Source organism: Scatophagus argus, chromosome 21, assembly GCF_020382885.2.
Source record: "Scatophagus argus isolate fScaArg1 chromosome 21, fScaArg1.pri, whole genome shotgun sequence".
NCBI lineage: Eukaryota > Metazoa > Chordata > Actinopteri > Scatophagidae > Scatophagus > Scatophagus argus.
The window spans coordinates 9,910,787-9,935,995 of NC_058513.1; the positions used below are offsets into that span (position 1 = coordinate 9,910,787).

The 25,209-nt window shown below is 41.3% G+C and overlaps 4 protein-coding genes across 6 annotated transcripts; 3 read left to right on the forward strand and 1 right to left on the reverse strand.

Annotated features, from left to right (window-relative positions):
• The first annotated feature begins 942 nt into the window (after positions 1–942).
• On the forward strand, positions 943–8,769 carry tlcd3bb (TLC domain containing 3Bb). 2 transcript variants are annotated; one of them, XM_046376853.1, is made up of 7 exons: positions 943–1,649; positions 3,032–3,234; positions 3,489–3,572; positions 4,117–4,342; positions 5,694–5,789; positions 6,805–6,914; positions 7,076–8,769. In XM_046376853.1, the coding sequence occupies exons 2-7, from the start codon at positions 3,110–3,112 to the stop codon at positions 7,341–7,343; spliced, it is 909 nt and encodes a 302-aa protein (XP_046232809.1). In that variant the 5' UTR covers positions 943–1,649; positions 3,032–3,109; the 3' UTR covers positions 7,344–8,769. The 2 variants fall into 2 exon arrangements, with proteins under 2 accessions (XP_046232809.1, XP_046232808.1); XM_046376852.1 differs by having other exon boundaries at positions 944–1,638.
• A 1,425-nt stretch (positions 8,770–10,194) lies between these two features.
• Positions 10,195–12,772, reverse strand: pagr1 (PAXIP1 associated glutamate-rich protein 1). Its single transcript, XM_046376854.1, has 5 exons — positions 12,378–12,772; positions 11,892–12,098; positions 10,880–11,213; positions 10,696–10,784; positions 10,195–10,573 (listed from the first exon to the last, which is right to left on the reverse strand). Exons 2-5 carry the CDS (start codon positions 12,058–12,060, stop codon positions 10,347–10,349), a joined length of 819 nt encoding a protein of 272 aa, XP_046232810.1. The 5' UTR covers positions 12,061–12,098; positions 12,378–12,772; the 3' UTR covers positions 10,195–10,346.
• An 85-nt stretch (positions 12,773–12,857) lies between these two features.
• kif22 (kinesin family member 22) lies at positions 12,858–19,088 on the forward strand. The gene is made up of 13 exons (XM_046376851.1): positions 12,858–13,027; positions 13,357–13,553; positions 13,686–13,813; positions 13,974–14,125; positions 14,622–14,831; positions 15,273–15,669; positions 16,075–16,195; positions 16,615–16,735; positions 16,936–17,116; positions 17,662–17,759; positions 17,877–18,077; positions 18,199–18,258; positions 18,911–19,088. The coding sequence occupies exons 2-13, from the start codon at positions 13,366–13,368 to the stop codon at positions 18,938–18,940; spliced, it is 1,887 nt and encodes a 628-aa protein (XP_046232807.1). The 5' UTR covers positions 12,858–13,027; positions 13,357–13,365; the 3' UTR covers positions 18,941–19,088.
• Positions 19,089–19,356: 268 nt separating this feature from the next.
• Positions 19,357–25,007, forward strand: prrt2 (proline-rich transmembrane protein 2). 2 transcript variants are annotated; one of them, XM_046378190.1, is made up of 5 exons: positions 19,357–19,659; positions 21,106–21,405; positions 21,507–21,802; positions 21,925–22,054; positions 23,032–25,007. In XM_046378190.1, the coding sequence occupies exons 2-5, from the start codon at positions 21,177–21,179 to the stop codon at positions 23,046–23,048; spliced, it is 672 nt and encodes a 223-aa protein (XP_046234146.1). In that variant the 5' UTR covers positions 19,357–19,659; positions 21,106–21,176; the 3' UTR covers positions 23,049–25,007. The 2 variants fall into 2 exon arrangements, with proteins under 2 accessions (XP_046234146.1, XP_046234144.1); XM_046378188.1 differs by lacking the exon at positions 23,032–25,007 and having other exon boundaries at positions 21,925–22,616.
• The last annotated feature ends 202 nt before the right edge of the window (positions 25,008–25,209 follow it).

Genomic DNA, 25,209 nt, shown 5'->3' on the forward strand with positions numbered 1-25,209 from the left:
CTTTAGTTGAAATTCTCAAAAATTTGGTTATACATGAAAACACTAACGTAACTAAAGAAGGTACATCAACAAAAGTGAATTCTACCACTAAACATGAACAGATTTTTCTTCTGTTCTTCTTCTGTCCTTTCTTTTAGAGACACATCATCTTTTCATAACTCTCGTTTTTATGGCAAAGGTTCCAAGTGGTTCATTAAATTTTCCACTCAAGACAAGATGGCTCTTATTCCAACTTCAAAGCTGTAGATCTGCTGACTAGAACTGTAAAATTGTTATTTATTTGCTCCAACTGAATCCTGGTTTGACATTTTCACTGAACTTTATTAAAATTTTTGCATTTTGTAGGATCTCTTCTCTCCTCAACAACATTGCTGGCTGGACATAAGGGGAACATCAGTGGAGGAGACTGAAGGTTTGCTTTTCTTTTTATTCCACCACATTCTCTCTTAAAATCCACTTATATGAAAGCTGATATCTCTCGCTATATAAAACACATCCAGATGTATGCATTTAACTTTGATTGATTTTTGCTTTTTCGTATATTCATATTTGTTTCACCTGCAATCAAATATGAAATGCATGTGTTGCCCATACAGTATGTCCTTGTGTCTGTGTGTATTGATTAAGTTCTTACTTATCGCCTGCATAGGCTTGGAGTAAATATTAAATATGGACACAGTATTTGTTGCAAATTATACTGGTATCACTGTGTACCAAAAGGATACTTAGCATTGCCCCATTTAAAAACTAAGGTAAATAGATCACCAAAAACAAAATTCTAACTTAGCTCCCCAAACTCCAGATTTTTCCTCTTGTTAAAACAGTGTGATGCAACATGTGCGGGTAAGAGATTGATAATTTATCAGTGTATTTGCAAATGCCCCCCATTCAAAGGTCAAAGAAACTAAATCTTTCAAGACACAACTGCTGTTATTGGCTGCGCACGTCTCTGTCTTCAGTACTCTTACCAAGATTTACAATGGTTCTCTGAATTAAATACATAAATGCTGAGTCCTTTTGTCGGTTTGCATGTAAACACTGGACAGACTGGATATTGCAGACTATGGATGCAGCTGTAATAGATGGCCTCCTTATGGGACATCCATTCAACATTTCCCTGGATTTAAAAGAACGAAACACAGTTTACAAAATGCAGAGCTCTGACTGGTGCATATTTCTCGTCATGTCATGAGCTGCTGCCTGGACCTGTAGCAACTAGCTGGCGCAGCACTCCACAGTTGAGTCAACGTTGCATCTGCGAAGCTGAGACAGCGGCATCTCCAGTCTGCTGTTAGACAGATGCGATGACATAGCGACTGGACCCGCTAACGTCACCTTGACACCTAGATGAGACTGTGTCATTCTTTAGTCGTCGATTTGCTGTGTTGTAATTAGCTGTTTGCTTAAACTGGCTAGATCGCAGGCTAGTCATCGATGCTCTTAGTGAGCTGCAATCATATAGATCTAACTTGCTGCAAGCTAGCGTTAGCTCGCTGCTGCTACGCTTCAGACATTGAAGTGGCCACATAAACATGCGGATCATCGAGGCGGAGACCCCTGGGACATCTCTAACGTTAAACGCTTTCTGCAGGACACGAGTTTCGACTGGTCGCTGACTGGAATCTGCAGAGTATCTGTGTAAATGTTTCGTAAGATTTTCCATTTATTCTAAACATGTGCCAACTCCAATCTGTTAGCCAGTTAGCCATAGCTAGCGCTTACGGTGTATGTCAGCGCATGTGCTATCGCTAACTGCTACAAACAAACAAGAAGCTAAGAAAACAGTTTAACGTCAGCATCACTTTGAGATTAATGAGTGACAAACATGCACAGTGACACATTCAAATAATAGTTGTCATTTATTGGGTGTCATCATCTTGCTAACTAACGCTACCGTTATTTGAATTTGGTCAAAACGAAATGGTTGCTAACTAAGCCAGCGGTGACCAACTGCTAATAGCCAACGCTAGATTTGGAGAAATGCTAACGTTCTTAGCGTCATTGTTAGCAGGCGATTCAACAGCGCAGATAGTTGGTCATGCTTACCACGGCAAGGGATGACATTTAGCGTTTAAACATAGTCTCTGTCTACTAAACTTACATACCCGGGTGCGGACTGACACGGTTTTTCTTGCTATTTGACAACCAAAAGATCCTTAGTTTGAATTACCTGTAGCTATCATGTGTTATATTTAGCTTAATTAGCCAGTGTATTTCATGGAAATATTACATATAACGTTAGCGTTAGATAGTTAAGTGCCAGTCAATTTGACATGTGTGCTATCGAACTAAACATTGCATAATCTAGTCCTTAAGTTCCTTAAGATAATGTTACCATTTACAGTTAACGGTTTAGCATTTCAGCGTCAATATTACTTAGTTGTATGTCAACCTGCAGCCGGTCTCAATTCACTTATTTGGTGTGCTACTTGCCTAAGACTGGTAACGTTGTTGCCAGAAACTATGAGCACCAGCAGCCCATGCTCATGTCAATATTTTCGACGTCCAGGGTTTTAAAATAGCGCAATGCGTATTTTGCTAATGGACTTCAACTTTTTAATGAGTCAGCTAGTTCAGTGTAAGCAAACTGCTAAAACGCATGGAGGTACCACATGATCGCCCTAGGAATAAATGGAAATGTGAATAACGCCTATAGTGTCATCAGATGAACAGGGCATCCTGTCGCACAGAGGGACCGTCTATGTGATATCCTGCGCTGGCTTCATTGCTTAACATTTATATACTCTCCCTACTTTTACCAAGCACTGCCCTCTTTCACCCTTAATATACAATGAACCTGTTTTTCACTTTGTGTCTGGTCTATCTTTGAATCCTCCTCTGTCCCCAACCCATTTAACTTTAGTGTACATATGGCAAGACCTTAAGCAAATCCTATATTGCCACATAGTTTGGACTTTGATAGTGTGCTTTGTTTTCTCAGTAAGTACAGACAAATGTATACTCAGGGGATTTGCCAATGTAGAAATCAATATGAACTGCTGCTCACAATTGATATTTTTCTTTTTTTCAGAGAGGGGAAAGAGTGACAGATCTCAAGGACCAGATTGCCCACTGAACTTTTAGCCTCTCAGACAGATCACCAGGGACCATGCTGACCATCCTAGCTGCTGGATCTGTGTTCTTTCCAGGCCTTTTCCTGCTGTCCAAACAATGCCTGAAGTCAATCCCCGCGCTGAGGTGGAGCGAAAGAGATGCAGTCATAGTATCTGCCAGGTGAAACCTTGTAAAAAAATATTGTTTTCAGCGTTGTTGTGTTGTTTAACATGTGAGAAGATGTATGGGTGCAGACATGTCACTTACTCTCACTTGTTATATAACTACAGTGTGCGCCCTAAAGTTCCATCCAGTTTGTTTTAAGACTCACGACTCCCATGTATGGCTGATTGTTGTGGCTTGTGTTAACCAGGCACATGAAAAAGCTTTCACCACTCTGACTAATGAGAAGCACATGTGTTTACTGCTCCTAGGTTGGTGTCGTCAGTTCAGGCAGTCATGGCTTCTTCAGCTGGCTACATCATTGCTTCTTCCTGCGAGGACATCATCGAGGACCAGTAAGTCAAAAAATGTGGCAAGTCAGTTGTCAGGATTTGTGATTTCCAAGGTTAAAAAATGGACCATTCAGAGACACTTGGAGAATTTGCACTTCTCGTTATGGGTTGGCTGGAAAATGTAAACCAGAGATTTAACTCGAAATTGGTGCCTTTATGCATAAGTGCAACTATCAGGTGCAGTGTGAAGTGTATGAACAATTTTTAGTTTAGCTATCACTGAAGTTGTTTTTTTTTTCGCCTTAAAACTAGCCCATGCATTTGATACCTTTTTAGATGGTTGTAAATTCAGGTGAGATGGGTTCCATTGAGATTTTTGATTACAAACGGAAAAAAAAAATCAGAGTACTAACTGCACTGGTTCTTAGAGACATGTCAAATGTTCTTGCTGTAGTTACCTTCTTAGCAGGCAGACATGCTATTAGATGCTATTAGTTGTGTTCTTGCTAATAACAAAGCTTTGTTGAAGTGAATTTTGCCCAGCTCTGTAAATGCTATGTTCTTTCCTTTCTGCTCTAACAGCCAGCTCCTCTTCCTTTCTCCACAGGCATTGGCTGACTTGCACTTACATCATGTTTGCAGTTCCCTACTTCGTGTATGACATCTACGCAATGTTCATGTGCTACTGGTACAAGCTACAGGTCAAAGGGCACGAGGAGGCGTCGGCTGTACCCCAGCACATGAGCTCAGCACTGGCCAGCTACTTGCGTCGCGAGTTCCTGATGGTTCTGCACCATGTTGTCATGGTCACTGTCTGCTTCCCTGTCTCTGTGGTAACTTTCACACATTATTCTTTCTATTGGGCTGAGATTTGATTGAGGCAAGGGGAAAGTATAGCACTTTATCTATATGCAACTACCCACTCTATGTGCAACTGTTTTTGTCATAATTTGAAGGACAGTGTGGTCATAGGAAAATTGTGACTTTTTTTTCTATTTTTATCCAAAGTCAGACAAACTAAAGGTATTTCTTTATGTCCCAGTGTGCATTTAACCTTGCATTAAAACATTTCCTCAAATGCTGGCGAATTACCTTAAAGACAGACCTCATATATTCTAACCTAGTACTTACAGTTTACTGTGACTATTTGTTAGCACATACACAGTCTTAATACATCATAGTCAGAATGACTTTGCAAATGAAAATTATTTTATTGATTAGTCTTTTGGTATGTGAAGCCCAGTTCGGACAAAAGACTCACAATGAGTCAGAACCACTGAGGAACATTGCAGCATTGTCAGTCTGGCTTGGCACACCTTGACTCAAGCGAGGTGATGGAACCACTTTTGACGCAGCTTGTCAAGTTGCCAGCAGCTGGTTTAAACAAATGTAATAAATATCACCTGTTTTAACAGGAAGTCAGCTAGAAGCTTAGTAGTTTTTAACCTTTCATCAATATGGAAATGCAGTTGTAGCAAGTAACTCACTATATTCATTTATATTTTAAGATGTTACAGATTGTATACAGCTACAACAAAAAGTTTGCAGTTAAAATGGAAGTACAGACAGTTGATGCTATGAAAACATGATGATTTTTTTTTGTGAAGTGGACCTGAAACATCAGATAACTCAAACATATTCAGTTTGCTGTATTGTTCAGTTTAAAAAAAGGCAAACATGTAATCAACAATCAACCTTTGGCTTTTTTTGACTTACAAAATGGTGGAAAAGATATGTTGATCAGTCCCAAATTAATTGGCACCAATTTTGATAATTGATTAGTGGACTAGTTGTCTCAGCTTTAAATGGTTATAAAGCTGTGGTAGTACACCATAGCAATGTGTGTATGTAAACTCATAGATTTGAAGGGTGATATAAACTCATTAATACTCAAACTATATAAAGCAGTCGGGATAACCTTTTTGAAAGAAGTTTCTATTTGGCACAGACCTCTTTGATAAGGCGTGTAAAGGACACTGTTCACCGTGTGTTCAAACTGCTTGTAGCGATAGAAAAACCGACATCCTCAAATTTGTGTGATTCTGTGAAAGAAGGAATAATGTATTCAAAATCTTTCACTTGTTGGCTCCAGCTAGTGTTTATTGCAAATCTACCAGAAAGTCACCTAAGAATGAAAGCTGTAATTGCATTGTAGTCAAATAACCAAATTCTTTCTCTGTCTAGTTTTTGCGACAAGGAAAGGGAGATTATTTCCAGGGTATAATGTTCATGGCTGAACTCAGCACTCCATCTGTCTGCTTAGGAAAGATACTCATCCAGGTAAGTTTCTTGGCTCAGCCTCACAGAAGATTAAGGTGCATTTGTTGCATGTGCATGTGTCGCATTAAACTTCTCTTGCACTCTCCACTTCTCTCTTTCCCTTTTCATTCAATGAAGAATATTCAGTATTTCCAGTCATTCCCAGCATGCAGCTTGTACATGCTCATCGGCTCCTGTTGACTATGTCTTACACGAACAGCACTGTCAGAAACATCAGTCATTAATTGGTAACACGGTTTGCTTGAATATACACTGTAGGAGCTGCACCTCCCCTATCTGTTTTATGTTTGTGTGTATAGTCTTAGTTTTAGAGTCTGGATTAAGGTTGTCCCTCCACTGCTTTCTGCTTGTTACCCTTATGGGGCTCCCACAGCTGTTAGCCTCTGAATATAGCCCATAGTATTTAGACTGGATATTCAGCAGCTACAATATCAGCTTGTCCTTTCACCCTCTATCACTCAACACCCTGCCCCTCCCATCCACAACAACAGCGCGTGTGATAAAGAACAGCGTGGCTAAAAGGGACATTGCCTTGTGGAGCTGCCTTTTTATACCTGTAGAATTAGCAAAAACAAAACAAAACAATGGAGTCCAAGAAACAAAAGAGTATTTATTGATTAGCTGCCATGTAATTCTAGGATATGACACCGGTGAATAGATGAGAGCAAAACCTTAATGTGTGTAAGCTTGTCCTCAGTGTTATCTCAAAGAAGCAGGTTGACTGTTTAAGATAAAAGTTAACTCATCTGCTGTAAATAAATGAGAATGTAGAAAGACTGCTTCACTGCCTCCTGTAGAAATCAACCAAGGTCCAACAGCTGCATGGCATCCTGTGCTCTCCCATCGCCACTTCACCAGTCTGTGCAGATATTCTTAACAAGTGTAACAGTGTTAGTATTAACAGTATAACGATGGCAAATATAATTAACACCGTCAGCTTTCACCAAACTGTACTGCTTGCTGTTCTTTCTCTCCCTCTCTCTCGACCTCTCCTTCTGTTTTTTTCTGCTCTCAGTACAAACAGCAACACACTCTCCTGCACAAAGTGAATGGGGCTCTTATGCTGATCACTTTTTTCATCTGTCGAGTCCTCCTCTTCCCTTACCTCTACTACGTCTATGGAAGGTATGTCTGTCTTTCCGTCTTTGTTTTCTCATGTTCTGCTGTCTTGCTGAGCTTGGGTTGCTAACTTGCACAGCCACATGATGTCTATCATATGGTTTATGGAACGGAGACTCAGAACATGTGTTTACAAATCCTTTATGTCTCCCTCTGTTTGGATCCAGGTACGCATCCATTCCATTCCACATGGTTCCCCTGACGGTGCCCTGGCACTGTAACCTTGGCGCTGCTCTGCTCATGGCTCCCCAGCTCTATTGGTTCTCCCTAATTTGCAGGGGCGCCCTGCGACTATTCATGGGCACTTCCCGCTCTCAGAGACCACATGCGAGCACAGCCACAGCCAAGGAGCGGCAGACGGATGGCAACGCACTGCCCCAGCCTTCCAACGGCTACAGCGCGCGCTCCACAGAGCCCGAGCTGGCCACTCACTGAGAAGAGTGGAGGGGGGGAGGGGGGAGGGAAAGGATGGCGAATGTACCAATGAGTATGTAAAGGAAAGAAAGCTTGTGAGGGAAAAGTAAGACTTGAAACAAGTAGCAATATGAGAAGGAAAAAAAAAGCTACAGCTGATGGCCTCAAATAGTACTGAAGTGTTTACGTCCAGTAGTCGAACTCTTAACAGCTAAATGTTTGGTTGCTGGCCTTCAAGTACTTCAGCTGCTTGATTTGTATGAAACTAGAGTGTTAGTGCACTAAGTATTTAAAGATGTCATCATGCACTGTGACAGACAGTAACATGCACTGACTTGAGAGGAATTTGCCTGGATGTATAGTAAGGATAGGTCACTATCTCCCTCATGTAGATCAAATTCAGTCCTCTCTGCCTCACGGTATAGGAAGAGAAGGACATTAGGAATGTATTATATTGTATGTTAGAACATTTGCTGTAGATGGAAGGCCTGATTCAGTTTAGTAATGAAGAAGACCTTCAAAAAAGAAAAAAAAAATAATTCCGGCTAAGCAGTATTTGACTTGTTAGTGTTTATTATCTGTATCCTCTATGTAGTCACTGTCACTCTAACAAAATGTAACCAACCTGCAGACTGACTCACCTTTAGAAGGGAGTTCATCTCAAAAGACTGTATTCTGCTGCCTTATCCCTTATCCCCACATTCTTTGCAGTTTCTTTACGTTTTTTATTTAGTTTTACCCCCAGAGGAGAAGGACGAGGCTCCCTCAGACAGAAAAATGTGACGGGTGTACATAGCTGATGTAAAATTTGTCCTTATTTCCATCTCAGTATTAGGTCAATGTTCATTTCTTTTTTCTTTTTTTTTTTTTTAGGTTTTGTCAATATTACGGCATTTTAGCATTAAAACAAAACATTTCACAGTTTTACAGTTAAGTGTATGCAAACTTCCCCCAAATGTTACGGCAGCGCTTCTTGTTTCAGTGTAGATATGACCTCATTCCATTTACTGGTATCACAGTGTTTTTTCATTCATTGAAGTGATGCACAGTAGCAGTCACTTTTAATATGACGTAACAGGGTTTTTATTTTTTCTTCTTTTAGTTTGGTGCTGATGTTAATCTCACAATATCCATTTGATTGGCTGATTCTTGAGATTTTGCTATTTACAGCATTGTTAGAGGACCTCTAATATTACAGTTTGAAGGGAAACAAAAATAATCTTACAGGGAAGCATTCTCTGGTGGTTGACATGCAGCACATTTGTCCATGGCAACTTGATTTTGATTAATTAAGTGTATGTATTGTTTAAACCTTTCAAATTGTGTGATGACTCATTAAGCTGTTTATTTGAGACACTGGTTCCATGAACCTTCTGTGAACAAACCGGCTAGTTTTATCATTTTATGTCTGTTTAAAGCTTCATTGTCCTAGAAATGGGTCTAAATTTAAAAAAAAAAAAAAAAAAAAAAAAAGAACAAATTAAACAAAGCTCAGAAACCATTCAGACAGGGCAGCGTGTGCCAAAAAAATCTTTACAACTGTGGGCATGTTGAACACAGAATATCCATTCCCATTTCATGAATTCATGAGGTACTGCTTCTTGACAATACTAAAACATTTCAACTGATGTACTGTATATTCCACAAAATGCTTGTTATTTATTTGTAAGTATTTATTTATTTATTTATTTGGTTTGTGGTTTTGAATGCATATTTATGCATACATATTATACTATATGCTTCTGAGCCTTATGTGAAGGCTGTATTGTTACTCAAACTTAGCTAAAATATACTTCTCTGTCCTGAGCCTGCCTCAAGTCTTTTTTTCCCCCATTAGTTTTATAAGTGTGGAATTGTAGAATTTATCAAATCCCATTTTATCCTGCCGCTCCATCAGAGGGTAAAAATGAGCCACGGGAGGGCAGCACAGTCCATGAATTTATTAATGAATTTAACACTTTGCCATCTGTCCAATTTACTTGGTACTTGGACTGACATCTGCTTAGATGATACTTCACTACAGTATAAAAATGCCTTTCGCACATTGTGAAAAAACCCCACAGTGTTTAAAAATGAGGACTAGGATCAGCAGGGATACCATGCCTGCACCCTGGGTTAAGACAAACATGAGACAATAGAAAGTCAGGTGTCAGAGGTTTTAGCATAGCATTTCTATCAAAGTATATCCCTCTCGGTGTGCTGGGCAGTGGTTGAAGTACTTGGATCCTAAAGTAAAAGTACTAAAATTAAACTGTAAAAGTCCTGCAGTGAAAAATCCGACTACAAATATGTACAAGTATTACCAGCTAAATTCACTTATCCAGAAGTACTGAGAAAAATGAAGCATGACAGTTTCACTATTTATATAAGATATTACTATATTACTGTAAAATATTAAGCAGGCCAGTGGCCAGTCTGTTGTCTGTATTATGTTGCAGAGCCATCTAATGAAACGCTGAAGCATGCTAACCAGTTCACCCTGGCCCGTCCTGTCTGTGCCTGAACTACCTGTGTTTTTATTGTCCCCGCAGTCAGAGTCCTGGTACATCACCTCAGTACTGTATTCCCCATCACCAGACTGGCCGGTCTTGAAGGTTAACTGGGCTAATGGCAGCTATGTTTTGCAGCAGTTAGCACTGACTGTGGTGCTATGCTGCCCCTAATTTGTGAGAATGAATTACACAGGTGGTCAATTCTTACATATTACACCTTAAGGCTGTGCTAATTTTAAGCACTTTATATGCGGCTGGGTAGTTTAAGCTACAGCAATGCATCATGTTGTATGAGATCGTATGTTTGTAACCGAAACCGTAAAAAGTCCACGATCAAATTCTGTTACACCCACCCCACTTACTGCACACTGTTCAGTTAATATTCTCCAGGGTTAAAATGTTTATTGCCAACATACAAAACACACATAGAAAACATACAAAACGTTAATTTATAAAAATTCAAGTTTTGAGAAGGCCTTGGAAAACTCTTGGCCTCATCTGCCTCTGAGCAAGTCCTCATCTCTGAAATACTTCAATATCTCCTCTGTCTCGGGGAGAAGATGGTGTTGGGGTTACTGTCTCTCTCTCTCTCCTTCTCCCGCTCTTTCTGGCTGTTGGGAGACAGAGCCTCCTCCAGCTTCTTGTCAGTCTTGAAAAGATCTCGACCCGTGCGCATGATGTGCTCCTCAATTTTGCGGTGACGCTTCATGTCTGACAATACCTTGTCCAACCGAGCTTCCCTTTTCACAGAGGAGCGGGCTGAAGATAGAAAGATACAAAGAAAAAAAAAAACAAGAAGACGAAACACTATTAATTTAGCGTATCTATTTCAAGAATGCACACGTTAAAGCTCAAATCTCAGTGGTTACTGCCTTTCACACCTGGTGTTCGGCGTCTGTTGAAGAAAGCGTTTTTCGGGGTGGCTTGAATTTGCTCTTCATCAAAGTCGAATTCCGTTGGAGTTGGAGGCCTGGGAAAAAAAATTAAGTTTTTATATCTGTACCGCAGTTACTATATATAAACCAAAGTCCTTATAATGAAATTATGACAAATAGTGACACTCACTTGCGCTCTCTCTCCTCCCTCTCCCTTTCCTTTGCTGCCTCTTCCTCGTCATCTCTTTCAGGTGAGGGGGTACGTTCAGGTGTAGGGGGCCTCCTAGGGAGGGGCACAAACTCCAATTCTAGCATCTCCCCTTTGGCGAGGAGCTCATAGAGTCTTTTGATCTCAGCAGGAGGGGGCATCCAGTTTTTCGGGTCCTCCATTTCCTCATCGCTGTATACAACCTCCCATTCACTGTCTGCCTCTGCAGCCTTCTCTCCCTCTTTACCATCCGGCTCCACGTCTGCCTGAGGTTCATCCTTTTGGGCATCTCCTTCCACTGCATCTGAGTCTCCATCTGAGAAAGCAGAAAAAGCGTGTGTAAAGGCAATTTAACAAAACCTGTCGAGTGATAGGAAAATCAATGGTAGGAATAACATCATAACATGATTTTAATATACATCATGCAGAATTACAGTACTTCATTATTACTGTAGATTACATTTCATAAGTGCAACAGATAAATTATACTAAACAATACAGTACTATATATATTACATGTCATGTCCTGGGTAAAACTCTTAATAAATCTGGAAAATGAAGCCTTTGTGAATAAAAGGAAAATAAGTAAGAAAAACTTAAATAAAACGGACACGTGCTGTTGCGATAAACATTGTTAGTGTTTTAGATTACTGATCTCTCTTATCTGACACCTCATTTATATTTACCTATTGTGTTCTGTTATATATTTCATTACATATAGATTATTTTTATAACAAGAAGTGTATTGTTATACACTTTTTTTCTTGTGTTTCCCTTTATGTTTCTTATGCCTGTGCTACATATTTGTTCAAGTTACTACGGTTTATCTACCATATCTCATACTGGTCTTTGTCAAATTTGATAACATTCAGTACTCTTGAATTGCATACTTTTATACTTTTCAGACTCCGAATAAGACTTTTCCTTAATGGTAAAACATCTCGCACTACTGTAAATTGTAGTAATTCCTCTTTTTGGTAATTATCGGGGTTACCCTTTTCATCCTTGGCTGCTGTATCTTCCTCTGTGGCAGCTGTCATCTCCGTGTCCTGTTGCTCGGTGTTGCCCTCTTCCTCTTGCGCTGCTGCAGTCTTCTCTGGGTCCTCCACACCCAGACCCTCTATGCCCTCTCTCAGTGAAGTTTCTGTGGCCTCAGCCTGCATCCTTCCCACTGCAGTTTGTGAACCTTATAGCCACGAATCTGCAGGACAGATGCAATGTGAAAGAACACATTTTAGTGCAACTGAAAGTAACTATGACTGGGCCAGGTAAGAGGTCTTTGAGGGAGCCGAGAGTAATTTCATGCCTATAGTGTTTGCTGCTAAACGATAGGCACGGATGCTGCATCATATTATTAGTTAATGAAGCCACAAATTAAACGTGATCTTGTCCTTATTTGACTTAAGTAAGTTAGCTAGCTAACAGTAGGCCTAATCATCAAGCTATTTCTACACCGCACATTAGAAGGAGGTTAACGTACCTTAAATTATCATTACCGAATATCCGGTTTACTGTGGATCACTGGTGTTGTAGCTAAATTTCGTTAATAAAATCTTAAAAGCTCTCCATGAAACTCGCTAGGGATAATGAACGATTATGCAGAGACGTAAACACAGCGCCATTTTGGACTAGACAAACAGAGTGACGATCATTCTGCAAGTCTACGCATTTCCTACTGATGTAAACGTCACATGGATAGCCCATCGACTCCGCGAATACCCGACAGCAGTTACGCTCGGTGTTGTAGAGATCTACTTTAGCCACGACGTTCTACGCAGTGCGCAACCCGCTGCAGTCCAGAATACACATCAAGCGGCGTTTTAATAAATATACTTTCCTTCGCTATTCACACTAATGACTTGTTTTAAAAAGTGCACATACATGTTTATATAGGATAACGTTGACAACGCAAGAACAAATTATCCTATATATATACGGACCGCAGACGTCAAAGAGGCGCCAGTGTTTCTGATTGGTTGATGGCCGTTTCCGGTTGCTGAGCTCTTCATTTAAAAAATGTTCCGTTAAGAACTTAGTGGGTTCCATCGCCATTGTTATACGGCGGTAATCGCAATGTTGCTAAACTCTAAATAGCAAAGGTTTTGTCCAAGGATTCCGTAAATAACAACGGTAAGCACTAGGAAGCGTTTGTGAGACAACCAGTAAAGGGATAACTGGCCTTAGCTTGGCTGACGCTAGTTTGAGAAGCAAAAGTAAACTAAGCTAAGGTTAACATTAGCTTGCTTGTTGTTAGCCGAGTAAAGCCATAGCTAACGTTGATATAGCAAAACTTCTTTCAGTATTGCAGGGCTATTTTGAGGGGACTCCATATTTAATTGAACTGTAAGCAAGATGTGAACAATCTGTGAACTAGCTGCCAGTTTACAAAGGTTTAAACAGCAGTGCAAGTTATGCAGGGCTAACTTTGCCCATGTTACTATTCGGCCTTTGTTTTTAAGAGCTCGGACATGGCTCAGCGTGTGGTGGTACCGGATGGAGGACACAAGAAGGCCACCAGGGTTCGGGTAGTGGTTCGCCTGCGACCCTTTATGGGCAAACAAGATGACAAAGACGAGGGACCGTGTGTGAGAGGCCTGGACTCGCAGAACCTGGAGATCGTAAACTGGAGAAACGCCACGGAATCAGTTAAATACCAGTCAGTGTCCTCAACATTAAAGTTTAATTAAAGTGACATATTATGACGGAACTGTCCTAATTTCTGACTTCTATTAATATCTCTGATTTTGTCCATTGGTGAACTCTAACAGTGCTATGGTTATTGTTTCAGCTTTGATGCTTTTCATGGTGAGCAAACGACTCAGCAAGAGGTTTTCCTCTCGTCAGTGAAGCCCATTCTGCCACACATACTGAATGGACAAAATGCCAGTGTCTTTGCCTATGGACCAACGGGAGCTGGTATGTTACATATTGCATTTGTTAACTTGTCTTAATTACTTAAACCCTCTTATCATGTTCTTTTTTGTTGAGACACTCTTACTGTTTGCTGCTTTTGTATATAGACTGCTCTGTTTCCCACATGCGTTTTTGTAGCTAACTCACTGTGCCTCTTTCACAGGTAAGACTCACACCATGTTGGGCAGTTCAGAGCAGCCAGGCGTGATCCCCAGAGCTGTTCGGGAGGTCCTCAATCTGGTCAAAGCTAAGGATGAGGATGAAGGCTGGGACTACAGCATTGGCCTGTCTTATTTGGAAATTTACAATGAGAAGGTACGAGAGGCTGGCTGTATGACACAGTATACTGTGCTCACAGTGTTTTCCTCATTTGTGTCCATGTAATGCAGCAGCCATGTGTAATTAAAGTTGTTGCCTGTAGTTCAGTGTCTGAGTTGAGCCTTCTCTGTACCGTGAGCCATTGGGGCATATTATCCATCAGTAGCTAATTTGACATTAGAAGTCTTTTTCTGGCATTTGTTTCTAATGAAGAAGAAAGTCTGTATCCAGCAGGTTCTTATGTTGTTAAAGAAAAATGGAAATAAGATCTGATAAGCCTCTTGATTTTAGTATTTTATTTTTGTTGAAAGAACCAAACTCATGATCATGACAAATGATATATGCTAATGCAGTCCATTTAAAACACTTCAGTACACAGCTTGCTGCTCATTTAATAATATGGTAGTAATAGTTTCTTTGCTGTTGTAAAGCATCCTTGGATAATATGTTTGCTGTGCAATCTATCAGTGCATCCTTTTTTCCCCCCTCTCAGGTGCTCGATCTTTTGTCGCCAAGCTCCCAGGATCTGCCGATCAGAGAGGACAAGGACAAAAACATCCTTATCCCTGGCCTCACTCACACAATCATCTCCTCCTTCTCAGATTTTGACAAACACTTTGTCCCCGCCACCCTTAATCGTACTACAGCCTCTACCAAACTAAACCAGCGCTCCAGCCGCAGCCACGCTGTCCTCCTCATCAAGGTTTGATATGCAATCCGATCAACTCTCAGAAAGGACGCTTGATATATTTCTTATTCTCTTTTGATCCGTTTTGTTCATTGTGGTGGTCTGTGTATGGGTGTCCACTAAGCAGTCAAACAGCATCTTAAACAGGTTGTGGCCTCTGAGCAGTAGGCCAGGATTTGGTAGCTGGTGCTGAAATCAGTTCTCTCTTTTAACACTCCCACAAGCAACTTCTGGGCTTTCTGGGACTATTCTGGGAGAGAAACAAACTGGTCTGCTGTGCTTTTACTAACTTTATCTGCTGTTTACATATTGTGTCACATTTCACTTAAATTATGTGCCTCTTTTGCTGTCTTACCTAACCTTGCGTTTCTCCTTGTCCTCCTTCCTCTGTGTTTCCATTTCGTCTGACCTCTGTGTCACTGCCCTTCTCCAATCTTTATTTTTTCAATGATCCAGGTTGTGCGAACTCAGCGTGCTCGGCCCCACAGACAACAGACAGGCAAGCTCTACTTGGTAGACCTGGCTGGGTCTGAGGACAACCGCCGCACCGGAAACCAGGGCATCCGCCTGAAGGAGAGCGGTGCCATCAACCTGTCTCTCTTCACTCTCAGCAAAGTGGTGGACTCTCTTAACTCTGGCACTGCAGTCCGTGTACCATACAGAGACAGTAAACTGACACGACTGCTACAGGACTCTCTGGGCGGCTCAGCACACTCCGTCATGATTACCAATATTGCGCCCGAGTACAAATACTATTTCGATACCTTTAGCGCCCTCAACTTTGCTGCGAAATCGAAGCTTGTTGTAAATAAGCCTTTCATCCGTGAAACAGTGGCCATGCCTGTGCTGCCAGGTGAGTGAGGAATGCAGTTTTTCATTCAGAGTGCTTGTAAGCATAGAAAGAAAGGGAATAACCAGAGAAGATGAGAAAAAGCTCTCAGAATTTGATTCAAGGCCAAAAGGGGGCACCCATGTTACATCTGTGAAGATAATGTCTAAGGGTAAACAGCCTTAGTGTCTTTTTTTTAAAAAAAAAAAAAGTGCTGTTTTTGATAAGTTGTCTTTCCTATGGTATTGTCTTTGACACATTTCTGATGCTATTCTTCCCTTGGCTTTAATTCAGCCACTGCAATGCAGTCCTCATCGATGCTGTGCTATCTTCATCTGAATTGCTTTGCACTCTAGAGAACCCCACAAAAGTGTTGCTTGAGTGCACTGAATACTAAACTGTTAATTTCCCCTCTGCCTGCATTTCCAGTGAAGCGGGCCAGAGAAGACCACGAGGCACAGGGGTCTGGCACCGAGCCACAGAAGAAGAAGCAGAAAGAGGAGAGGAAATCTGAACAAGACGGTTCCTCACCCTCTGCAAATTTACCCAGGTTAAAGACCACACACAGAAACATGCAGCTTTATTTGTGTGGAGAATCAGACCCAGGAACTGTGTTTGATTGAATTAGATGGATATGCGTCCACCCAAAGATACCACGTCAAAGTCATTTCATACCACAGCAACTTACACCAAAGCAGTACGGGCCAGGATTTTATGGCTTGTGCCGCAAAGGTCTCTCTGCAGCGTTCCCATTGGCCACAGCTGCTGTGTCTGTTGGGATCTCTGAGAGATATAGTGCAAGCACTGATTTCTTGCCATCTGCTATTAGTTGTATAAATCTGTCTGGGCAATGAATCTCTGCAACTTGACACAACCTTTTGACATCTGAGTATTTTTCAAAGCCCCTGCCCATACTGCCAACCCCTCTGCCAGCTTTTTCTCTTGTCTTGATTGGCTTTTCTCTTTTAGTCCATCAGAACCATCAGTGATGGACAGACTAATAGCTCTGGAGAAGCTGATGATGAGCTGTCAAAACAAAGATAGGCTCAGCATGCTGAAAGATGTGGCCCAGTCTCGCAAGGAGATCCAGGTGATAATGCACAAATTTAAACTTGAATGTATCCACTGCGGATGTGAGTTTTGATCATTTGTATATCTTATATCTGCACCTGCTCCAACTTGCATCTCGTGTGTGTGTGTGCGTGTGATTTACTAGATGCTGATACTGTCAGGTCTTTATAATGATTGATCGGTATCTTCGTGGATATTTGATCGTTACTTTTCCCCCAGGAGCTCAAAGAGAAGCAGAAGGAGTTGGAGAGCAAGGCCATGCTGTTAAGTCGCTTGGCTGGAGAAAAGTCCCGCGCCAAACAGGAGCCTGACTTCCAGAACAACACAGCTCCTCTGCACAGAAAACAGTCAACTGCGGCAAAACCCAATAAGCAGCAGGCTGTGGTCCAACCCCTACAAGGTCAGTCAGAAGAGTCCATATGTGATTGTGATCCATTCACTTTGATGTTCAAGATGTAGGAATAAACTACTTGTAAAATCATCTGGTTGTATATAATGCAAGGAACCACAATATTAAGAGTATACTGAATGAGGAAGTACTGTAAGGAAAAAAGTGAAATTGGAAAACATTTTTGTGTTTTGTTTTGTTTTTTTTTATCTATTTTTTGTATAGTGTAATCCGCTTTTATTCGTGTCATTTACTGTCATGTTGAATCACTGGAGCTAATGAGCTGCAATCTGATACAAGACCTCACTCTACAAAATGCAAGCCAGAGAATGGATCAAATGATGATGATGAGGAATCATTTTTACACCCCTCAGCAGCAGAGAGTGAGCCAGGTATCTTTCCTTGATACCTGTCTCACACAGTTGGCTTTGGAACAACTTTCAACCCAAAACCCAATATGACATTAGGACTGTTTCACTGCAGAATCTGTTCTGTTCTAATATGTGGGATTAAATGACTTTATTCTTAATCATATATGTGGTTCCCCTCCCCATCAGTGTCGCAGCTCCAGCCTCTTCAGCAGATTGCAGTGCAAGTAAAGAAACAGTCCGTCTGTGTCAAGAAGAAAGAGAGGAAGCTTACAGATGGGGTTGAGGTCAGCATCTGAGCCTTGACTGTGCTGTGCTTAGCTTGACACAACTGCAGAATTGAAAGAATCAGAAATAAGCTGATGTAGTGCATGTCTTTTTTTGATTTATCTTTTCCCTCTCAGCCTCCATATGGTAAAGAAAACATTACTGAGACTGAATGGGAGTCCCACCTGGACACATCGGTACTGGAGCAATCCAGACAGAAAATCCTGCAGGTTCTCAATACCGGTTCCCTCAAAGATCTGAAGGGTCTGCAGCAAATCGGCGACAAGAAGGCAAAGCTCATCCTGGGATGGAGGGAAATCCACGGTCACTTTGCAAAGGTTGGTAGACAAAATTTTGACCGACATCATCATGTCTTTAAAGTTTTTTTGACTTTAGCTTTTGTGATATAAGCTTACACTTACACATGGTCACGTAATCGTCTGACTTGTTGATTTGCAGTTGGAAGACCTGGTAAAAGTCGAAGGTATGACAGAAAAGAGGTTTTCGTCCTTCGTGAAGGTAAGCCAGGATTTGAGTGAATATTTTTAGCAGGGTGTCTCTGAAATTGGCAATTTGGTACAGGCATCCACATCCCCCACAGAATGTGCTGTAATATCTTTAGTGATCCCCTGATTTTTCACATGGCATAACTTTCTGCCATAACTTTCATAACTTTCTTTCAGCCTCCGCTCTGTTTTGGTGATAAATATCGAATAGTAGACATGCTAAGACAATGAACATTGCACCTGCTAAATATCAACATTTGAACTTTTAGTTAAAAGCTCCCTTATGACCCAATACAGCTTCAGAAAGCTGCTAATATGGATGTACCTGCTAGTTCTTCCTACATCATTGAAAAGGATGACCAGTGTGAGGATTTTACTTATTGTTTTGCTTGATTTATATGTTATGCTATGATACACATTAATGCCCTACCATACTGTGTGCCAGATAATATTACATCACTGTCAATTGACCTTCTAATTTCGTCTTTAGTTGTTCTTGTATAGTTTCTGTATTTACTTCTATCATTTTATTTTTGCGTCTCATATATTTTGCTTTCTCCATGTATCTGTGCATATTTCCCTCTTGGAATCGATAAAGACTTATCTTATACAGCTGCAGGGATGATCTTGCTTTTACTGACTTTTTTTGTTTCTTTTTTTTCCAGGCAAACATCCTGAGTGCCATGGGAAAATGATTTTTTTTTTAATCAGTCATTTCTAATGTATATAATTTCTGTCTGAGATATTGTCATTTATGCTTTGTTTTTATGATATTTTTGTAGTTACTGCTGTGCTCCAGCTGTTGGCGCACTACCGCTTTTAATTAAAATGCCTCGCATATCACTGAATGTTTGTGTTTATTTCATGATCATAAATACATGTGGTGCACAGTCCCCCCTCCGTCCCCCCCTCGCCCAGAGAAAGGAGGACACCCTTTATCTCGGACTGCTGTGATGCAGCATCACTGAGTAAATATTCAGCGTTAGAAGCTGGTTTTAATTTTTGTGGGGGGGGTGAGAAGAGGATGGTATAATCCAGCATCCCCCTCCCTCCCTCCCTCTTTTCCTCCCCCCCTCCTCCTCCTCCTCCTACATCACGTAGTCTGGTGGATTTCACTTTTCATTTCACACACACCCCTCCTCTCTGATCCACCCTGCCATCCCGGAGACTCCCCATCCATCCCAGCACACTGCGCTGGAATAAGGCGCCATAGCAACCCTGTCATTTCTCCAGATTTCATAAAGGATATCCTCGGATTTTGTTCAGAAACTCCGCACTTTTGCTCATACGTTGTGGAGGCAGAAGGCATGTTTGTTCGCATCTGATGCCGATTGTTTTTACACCTGAGAACAACGTTGCCACGATGCCAAAGCCAGAGACGCTCCGGTGTTGAGACAGGCGCTGGATTAGAAAGGTCAGTTTGATTTATATCTTCTTTTTGTAGCCACATTTCTTAGTTAGCGTAAAACTGGGCAATCAGTCATTTGTATTACAAGTCAGCCATAAATCCGATAATCCAATGCATTTTTGCTTATTGCAATATAGCAGTCCACATCCACTGAATCCACATCACCATAAGCAGGCTAATTAACAGACAGCCTTCCTCCGCCTTCACTCGGTCTATCCGAGTGTTTTCCTTTGTCCTTTTTCTGCCCTGCTACCTTTTGTTCTGTGCCTAACAATCGGCCACCATATGTCAGTTTGCGCCTATGTACACATTACGAAATAATGGTATGTACACACCTGCATGGAGACCGTGGTCGCTACTATCGTTTCAAAGGAACCTGCCTCCATCTGCCATGCCTTTGTACTCATTGTGACCTGCTTTTATTGTGTTACCTGATATAGCCGGTCTGCTATTTTAATGTTGGCTTTGAGGCCCTGATTTACCGCAGAACATGCGGGCATTTTTATATGTCTACCTCGAGTCTTTGTTTACAATTCACCCTGAAATAAGGAGCGTTTTTTTTAAAAAGTATAAATGTTATCTAAAGTCAGACTGGGTTGTAAAGAGGCTTATCGTGATATTGAACCTGGATCAAACTGTAAATCGGCTAAAGCAAAAATTTATTTAGGGACTGTACGAAAGTTATTAGGGTGAGAGGCAGTGGCTGAACCTTGGACATCCCTGTGACTTGTCTTTGCATATCACATGACTGAACAAGAATTTTATATGTTATATTCTAATTTAAACCATTAAATCACAGATTTAGAATTGTGAAATGAGTGTTTTACGTATCTATAAAACTGTCAGAATAATTGACAAAGCAGCAGGATCAGAAATATTTTACTTTCTCATTAGGCTACACTCATTCTTCCTACATTGTCAAAACCTGCCACTTTCATTGTGCACTTCAACCACCAACAGTTCAGTTGGAGATTTTGTGTTATGTGGGTCCATATATCATAACTGGATACTGTGTTGGAGTGGGGCTCCCTTTCACTCATGAATGTTGCTCAGTGGCATATGAGGCCAAAACAAAAAGCTACTTCCCCACTTTAAAGAATTTATCTTGATGAATACATACTGCACATGCTCAGTGGTCCACATTACCCAGTCACTTCCACCAGCTGGGCCAGATAATTTCCAATTTAGCCCTTCACTAACTTGAATGGGAATGAAATGATTTAATCGTTGCAGCTCTTTTAAACTTTCCATATGTTATCAGGCTAAATGGATGAAAATTTGATTGTCAAAGGAGCAATCCCAGAAATTAAAAAAACTGTTTTCAGCAAAAAGTAAAATACACAATCCTCTGCCTTTTCAACACTCCAAAAAAACTTTTGTACAGTCCCTAAGCCTTTTGGAGTTAGCAATTTCTGTTTGCTGTGATGGCTGATATAATTTTCTGGCCCCCAGGTGTAACAGCGGGCTGTGTAACAGCACACACAGGACTGGATCACTAAAAGAGGCTTCATTTTGCTATCAGCATGGCTGTGAACATGATGCCATGTCCTGCCATTTGGCCAGGAGAGGAACAACCATCACTGCTAGACCAGGAGGGCTCTCTGTCGAGCCAAGCCCCCATCTCTGAGCCATGCCTACCAGCCAGAGGTGAACAGCTCATCCACAGCAGCAACAGCCCGGCCAGCACAAGGCCCGCCCGCAGCAAATCCAAAGGAGAGCTTGTCATAGTCATCAATGAGAAGCTGAAGAACAGTAAGTAACTGAGTTTGACCTCATATTAAGGCAGGTAGGTGGGTGACACAGCTGCTGAATCAGCTCATCTTTTACCCGTCCTTGTCGTCCTTCATGTGTAGGTAACGGGATCCACCCAGCTCCTGCAGAGAGCACCTCCCCAGTCATCTCTTCTCCTCCCAGAAGACAGCACTCCATCTCTTATCCTCATCATGGCAAGACCAGGAAGGGGAGCAGGGCGAGCTCCATCGGCTACACCGCCTTCTCGCCCAGGCCGTCGCTTTCCCGCCACTCCAGCATTGCCACCAACCCACCCTTAGACCGGACCAAAGTCAAAGACTACCTCCTCCTGTCTGTGCTGGCCTGCTTCTGCCCCGTCTGGCCCATAAATATTGTGGGATTTGTGTACTCAATCATGGTAAGAATGGGATCTTTTTTCTGGTTGTAATTCTTTCTTTTATATATATATATATTTTCACTAAGTAGGAGTAGTTTTGTAGTATAACCCAAATTGACAGATGGTTCATTCTTCTCCTTCAGTCCAAGAACAGTCTCGAGCAGGGAAACCTGGATGGTGCTGTACGTCTGGGACGCGTGGCCAAGATGCTCTCCGTGGTGTCACTAGTAGGAGGGACGGTCATTATCATCGCCTGCATTGTCAACCTGGCCAGTGAGTGTCCCAAATCTGACCTTTAAACCTTAACCTCACCCTTTTCCCCACCCTGCGTAGTTGTGCACAGCTGATTCCCAAACTCCTCCTTTTTGTTTTGATCCTCCTGGCCAAAAAGCTGCTGCTGTCACTGTTTATTCCATCTCAGTATAGTATTTAGCTCTGTTAGTACAATGTGACTGTGATCACTGGTATGATCCCCATCTATGTTTGCATAATATTACACTAGCTCCAATGCCTGCACACGTCTTTACACACTGCAGCACTTTAGCCTTTAGGAACTCTGTCAACACCACACAAAAATCAGAGCCTATTAATCACATTTGCATCAGCCAAATCTACATTTTATGACATGTTTTTCTATTTGCACGGGTGGCCTCCAGCCTCAAGCTGTAAACGACTGCATGCCTCAGATTGCTGTGTGTGAGTGCATCTGTAGTGATACGTGTAGCCCGCTGTCTGCTGTACGCCTTGCCCTGTTTGCTTGTACAAAATGTGAAGTCTTCTTGTCCCTGTACCGTATGTATACATAATGTATGTCAGTACGTGTACATTTATTGTACCTGGCAAATAAATGAATTCTGATAACAGATCAGTGATTATTACTTATTAGTGACTTAGGTACAAGTATTTGTCTCTTTGTACTGTATATTCAGATATGAGAATGAAGGGTCAATCAGTAACATGATTCTTCTCCCTTTCACTTCAGTTCAAGCAGATACTTATCTGTACTTTGCTTTTGAAGGCACACAGTCACAGCCTGTTGGGTCTCATTAAGCCAAGAGATGTTCTAATTAACGTAATGACTGGAAAAGCAATTGCACACACAAGATGAGTTTAAGGGCTCTGGGACTCAACAATTTTTGTTTTTCTCATTACATGACTGTCCTCTGTGATCTGTGAAAGTTTATACATCCATATTAAGTTGCAGTAATATATAGCTCGTCAACTAATACGCTTCCTTTTCCTTTTTTTAGTAAATGTGAAAACCTGAGTTTCATCCCAGGATGAAACTGGATAAGACAACTGACCGTCTGGCCCGCACCTGCACCACCGTCTTTACCGCCTAGTCATTACCTGGATGTGTGGCAAATATGCACCCGATATACAGTGCTTACTAATATTTCTGTTATCTATATAAATCCCCTTTGTTAATGGAAGAAAATAAATTATGCAAATGCTGCTGCTCTGAGTCGAAGTGGGGAGGGTTTGGCCATCTGATTTTAGCTGGAGAAGGGAGTAGACAGTCTAATCAGTCCCTTCTTATTCTGGTCACCACATTCAGAACGATTCTTGAGGAAGACAGGAGCCCCTTGAGAATCTCATCATCACTAGCAGCACTGACTCAGACAAGGTGGACTGGAAAATGGGGAGAGCAGCACAGGTGGTTACCAAACGTGAACCTGGCAGGATTTCCTCCCAGCCTCAGTGCTATATTGCAAGTCCCAACAAAATGTCTGCCAAGTCCATCCTTCACTGCACCAATGACAAGATGAGCATCAGAGCTTCAGCTTGCCGTTAAATCCCCTTGGATACGTGGAGAGTCTCTGGGATTTGTGTTGAACCAGAATCACAGAGCAGAAATTCACCCAATTCCCTCACTGCGAAGAAAGACTTTCAATCCCTGTATGTTCCCTTCGCTTCAGACTCTCCTCTGTGTGGTTCTCATGACCTCCTGCCATACGTCTTGTGTTTGAGAGTGTATGGGTGGCAAAAGAGGATGAAAAAGAGGCTTACCAAGGACTAGCTATGGTTGCTAAAATGGAGGAGATTATGGAAAATCTCACACAGAAGGCACAGTCACCACAGCAAGGAAAAATATGTGCCAAAAAAAAAGAATTTGAATGGAAAGTTTCTTGCTTTGTAAAGGCCCAACTCTGATCACATAATTGCTGTTGTAGAGAGGAACATCAAAAGTGTTATTACTCTCCTTCACCTTCATTTATTTATCTGCTGGACACCACTGACCACTGTGAGCTGGGGGGAATGGCTACATGTGCACGAAATCCCCCACCCCCACTGTAGCAAGATACGTAAAACACTCATTTCACAGTAAAACTAACAATGTCATCCATAGCCTATCTTTTGATAATCTTTGTAAAACATCATTTTGAAAAAGTAAAACAATTTCATAACGAAGTGCTGTGCCGCAACTGGCAGGTGGTGCAAGAATTGTGTACATATGGGCATCGCTATTTGGTTAACAAATTAAATAGCTTGTGATTGCAGTCAAAGTTGTGGCTGGAGCCTCAGTGTGCAACCAACAGGCAGCCTGTACCTATAAGGCAGACAGATTGTGGCATTTTTGACCTTTGAAAATAAATCCTAAAACACTAATGAACACATGAATATATGCCCATTATGTTGTTTTGCACAGTAAGAGTCTGTCTTCTGGTGGTAGGTTTGCAAAAATTATTCTGGGGACTATGGTTTTGTGTGAGACATGAATAGAATTTTAAAATCCGGTTTGTTATTCCTATTATATCTCCTTTGTAGCCTTTACTAACTTCTAACCTTTATCTACCTGTGATTCTCACTGTGATCTGAAGCAATTGGGTTTCACCAAGAGTGGTTCAAGCTCTCCTTATTTATTATATCCTGGATTTCGAATCATGTACAGAAACGCCACAATTTCTCATCATGAGTTCACTGTTAGTACTTAAAATGTAACTTTAATTGTAATCAACAGTTGATGTATTCTGCAAATATAAATCTCAATATTGTGATAATTCTCTAGTTGATATGAGTTAGCATTACGTAGTTATGACCTAACGTAGGCACAGAAACTGTTGGCTAGCTGCCCGACTGTCATTGTATCACCACTGGGCTTCTATAATCTTTGTGGTTATTGGCATGTTGTGCATTCTTATTAATGTATGATGATAGAAGTTGAAAATTACAAAGATAAGCTGGCACTTGGAATATTATACTTCTGCAGCACATTCATAATAAAGACACAATGCATGCAAGATGTTTTCATTGTCATTTTGAAGATATAAAGACCAGCAGTGGAGATTAAAGAGATTTTTGTTTCTGTGGGAGAGAATGAGTGTCAAAAATGAAAGATATCCAGAAAGCTTAGTCACTGAGAGGAGATAGGGTTTTGCAGTTTAGTAGATGAGAGCAAAAAAAAATACGAGAAAGTATTAACGCAG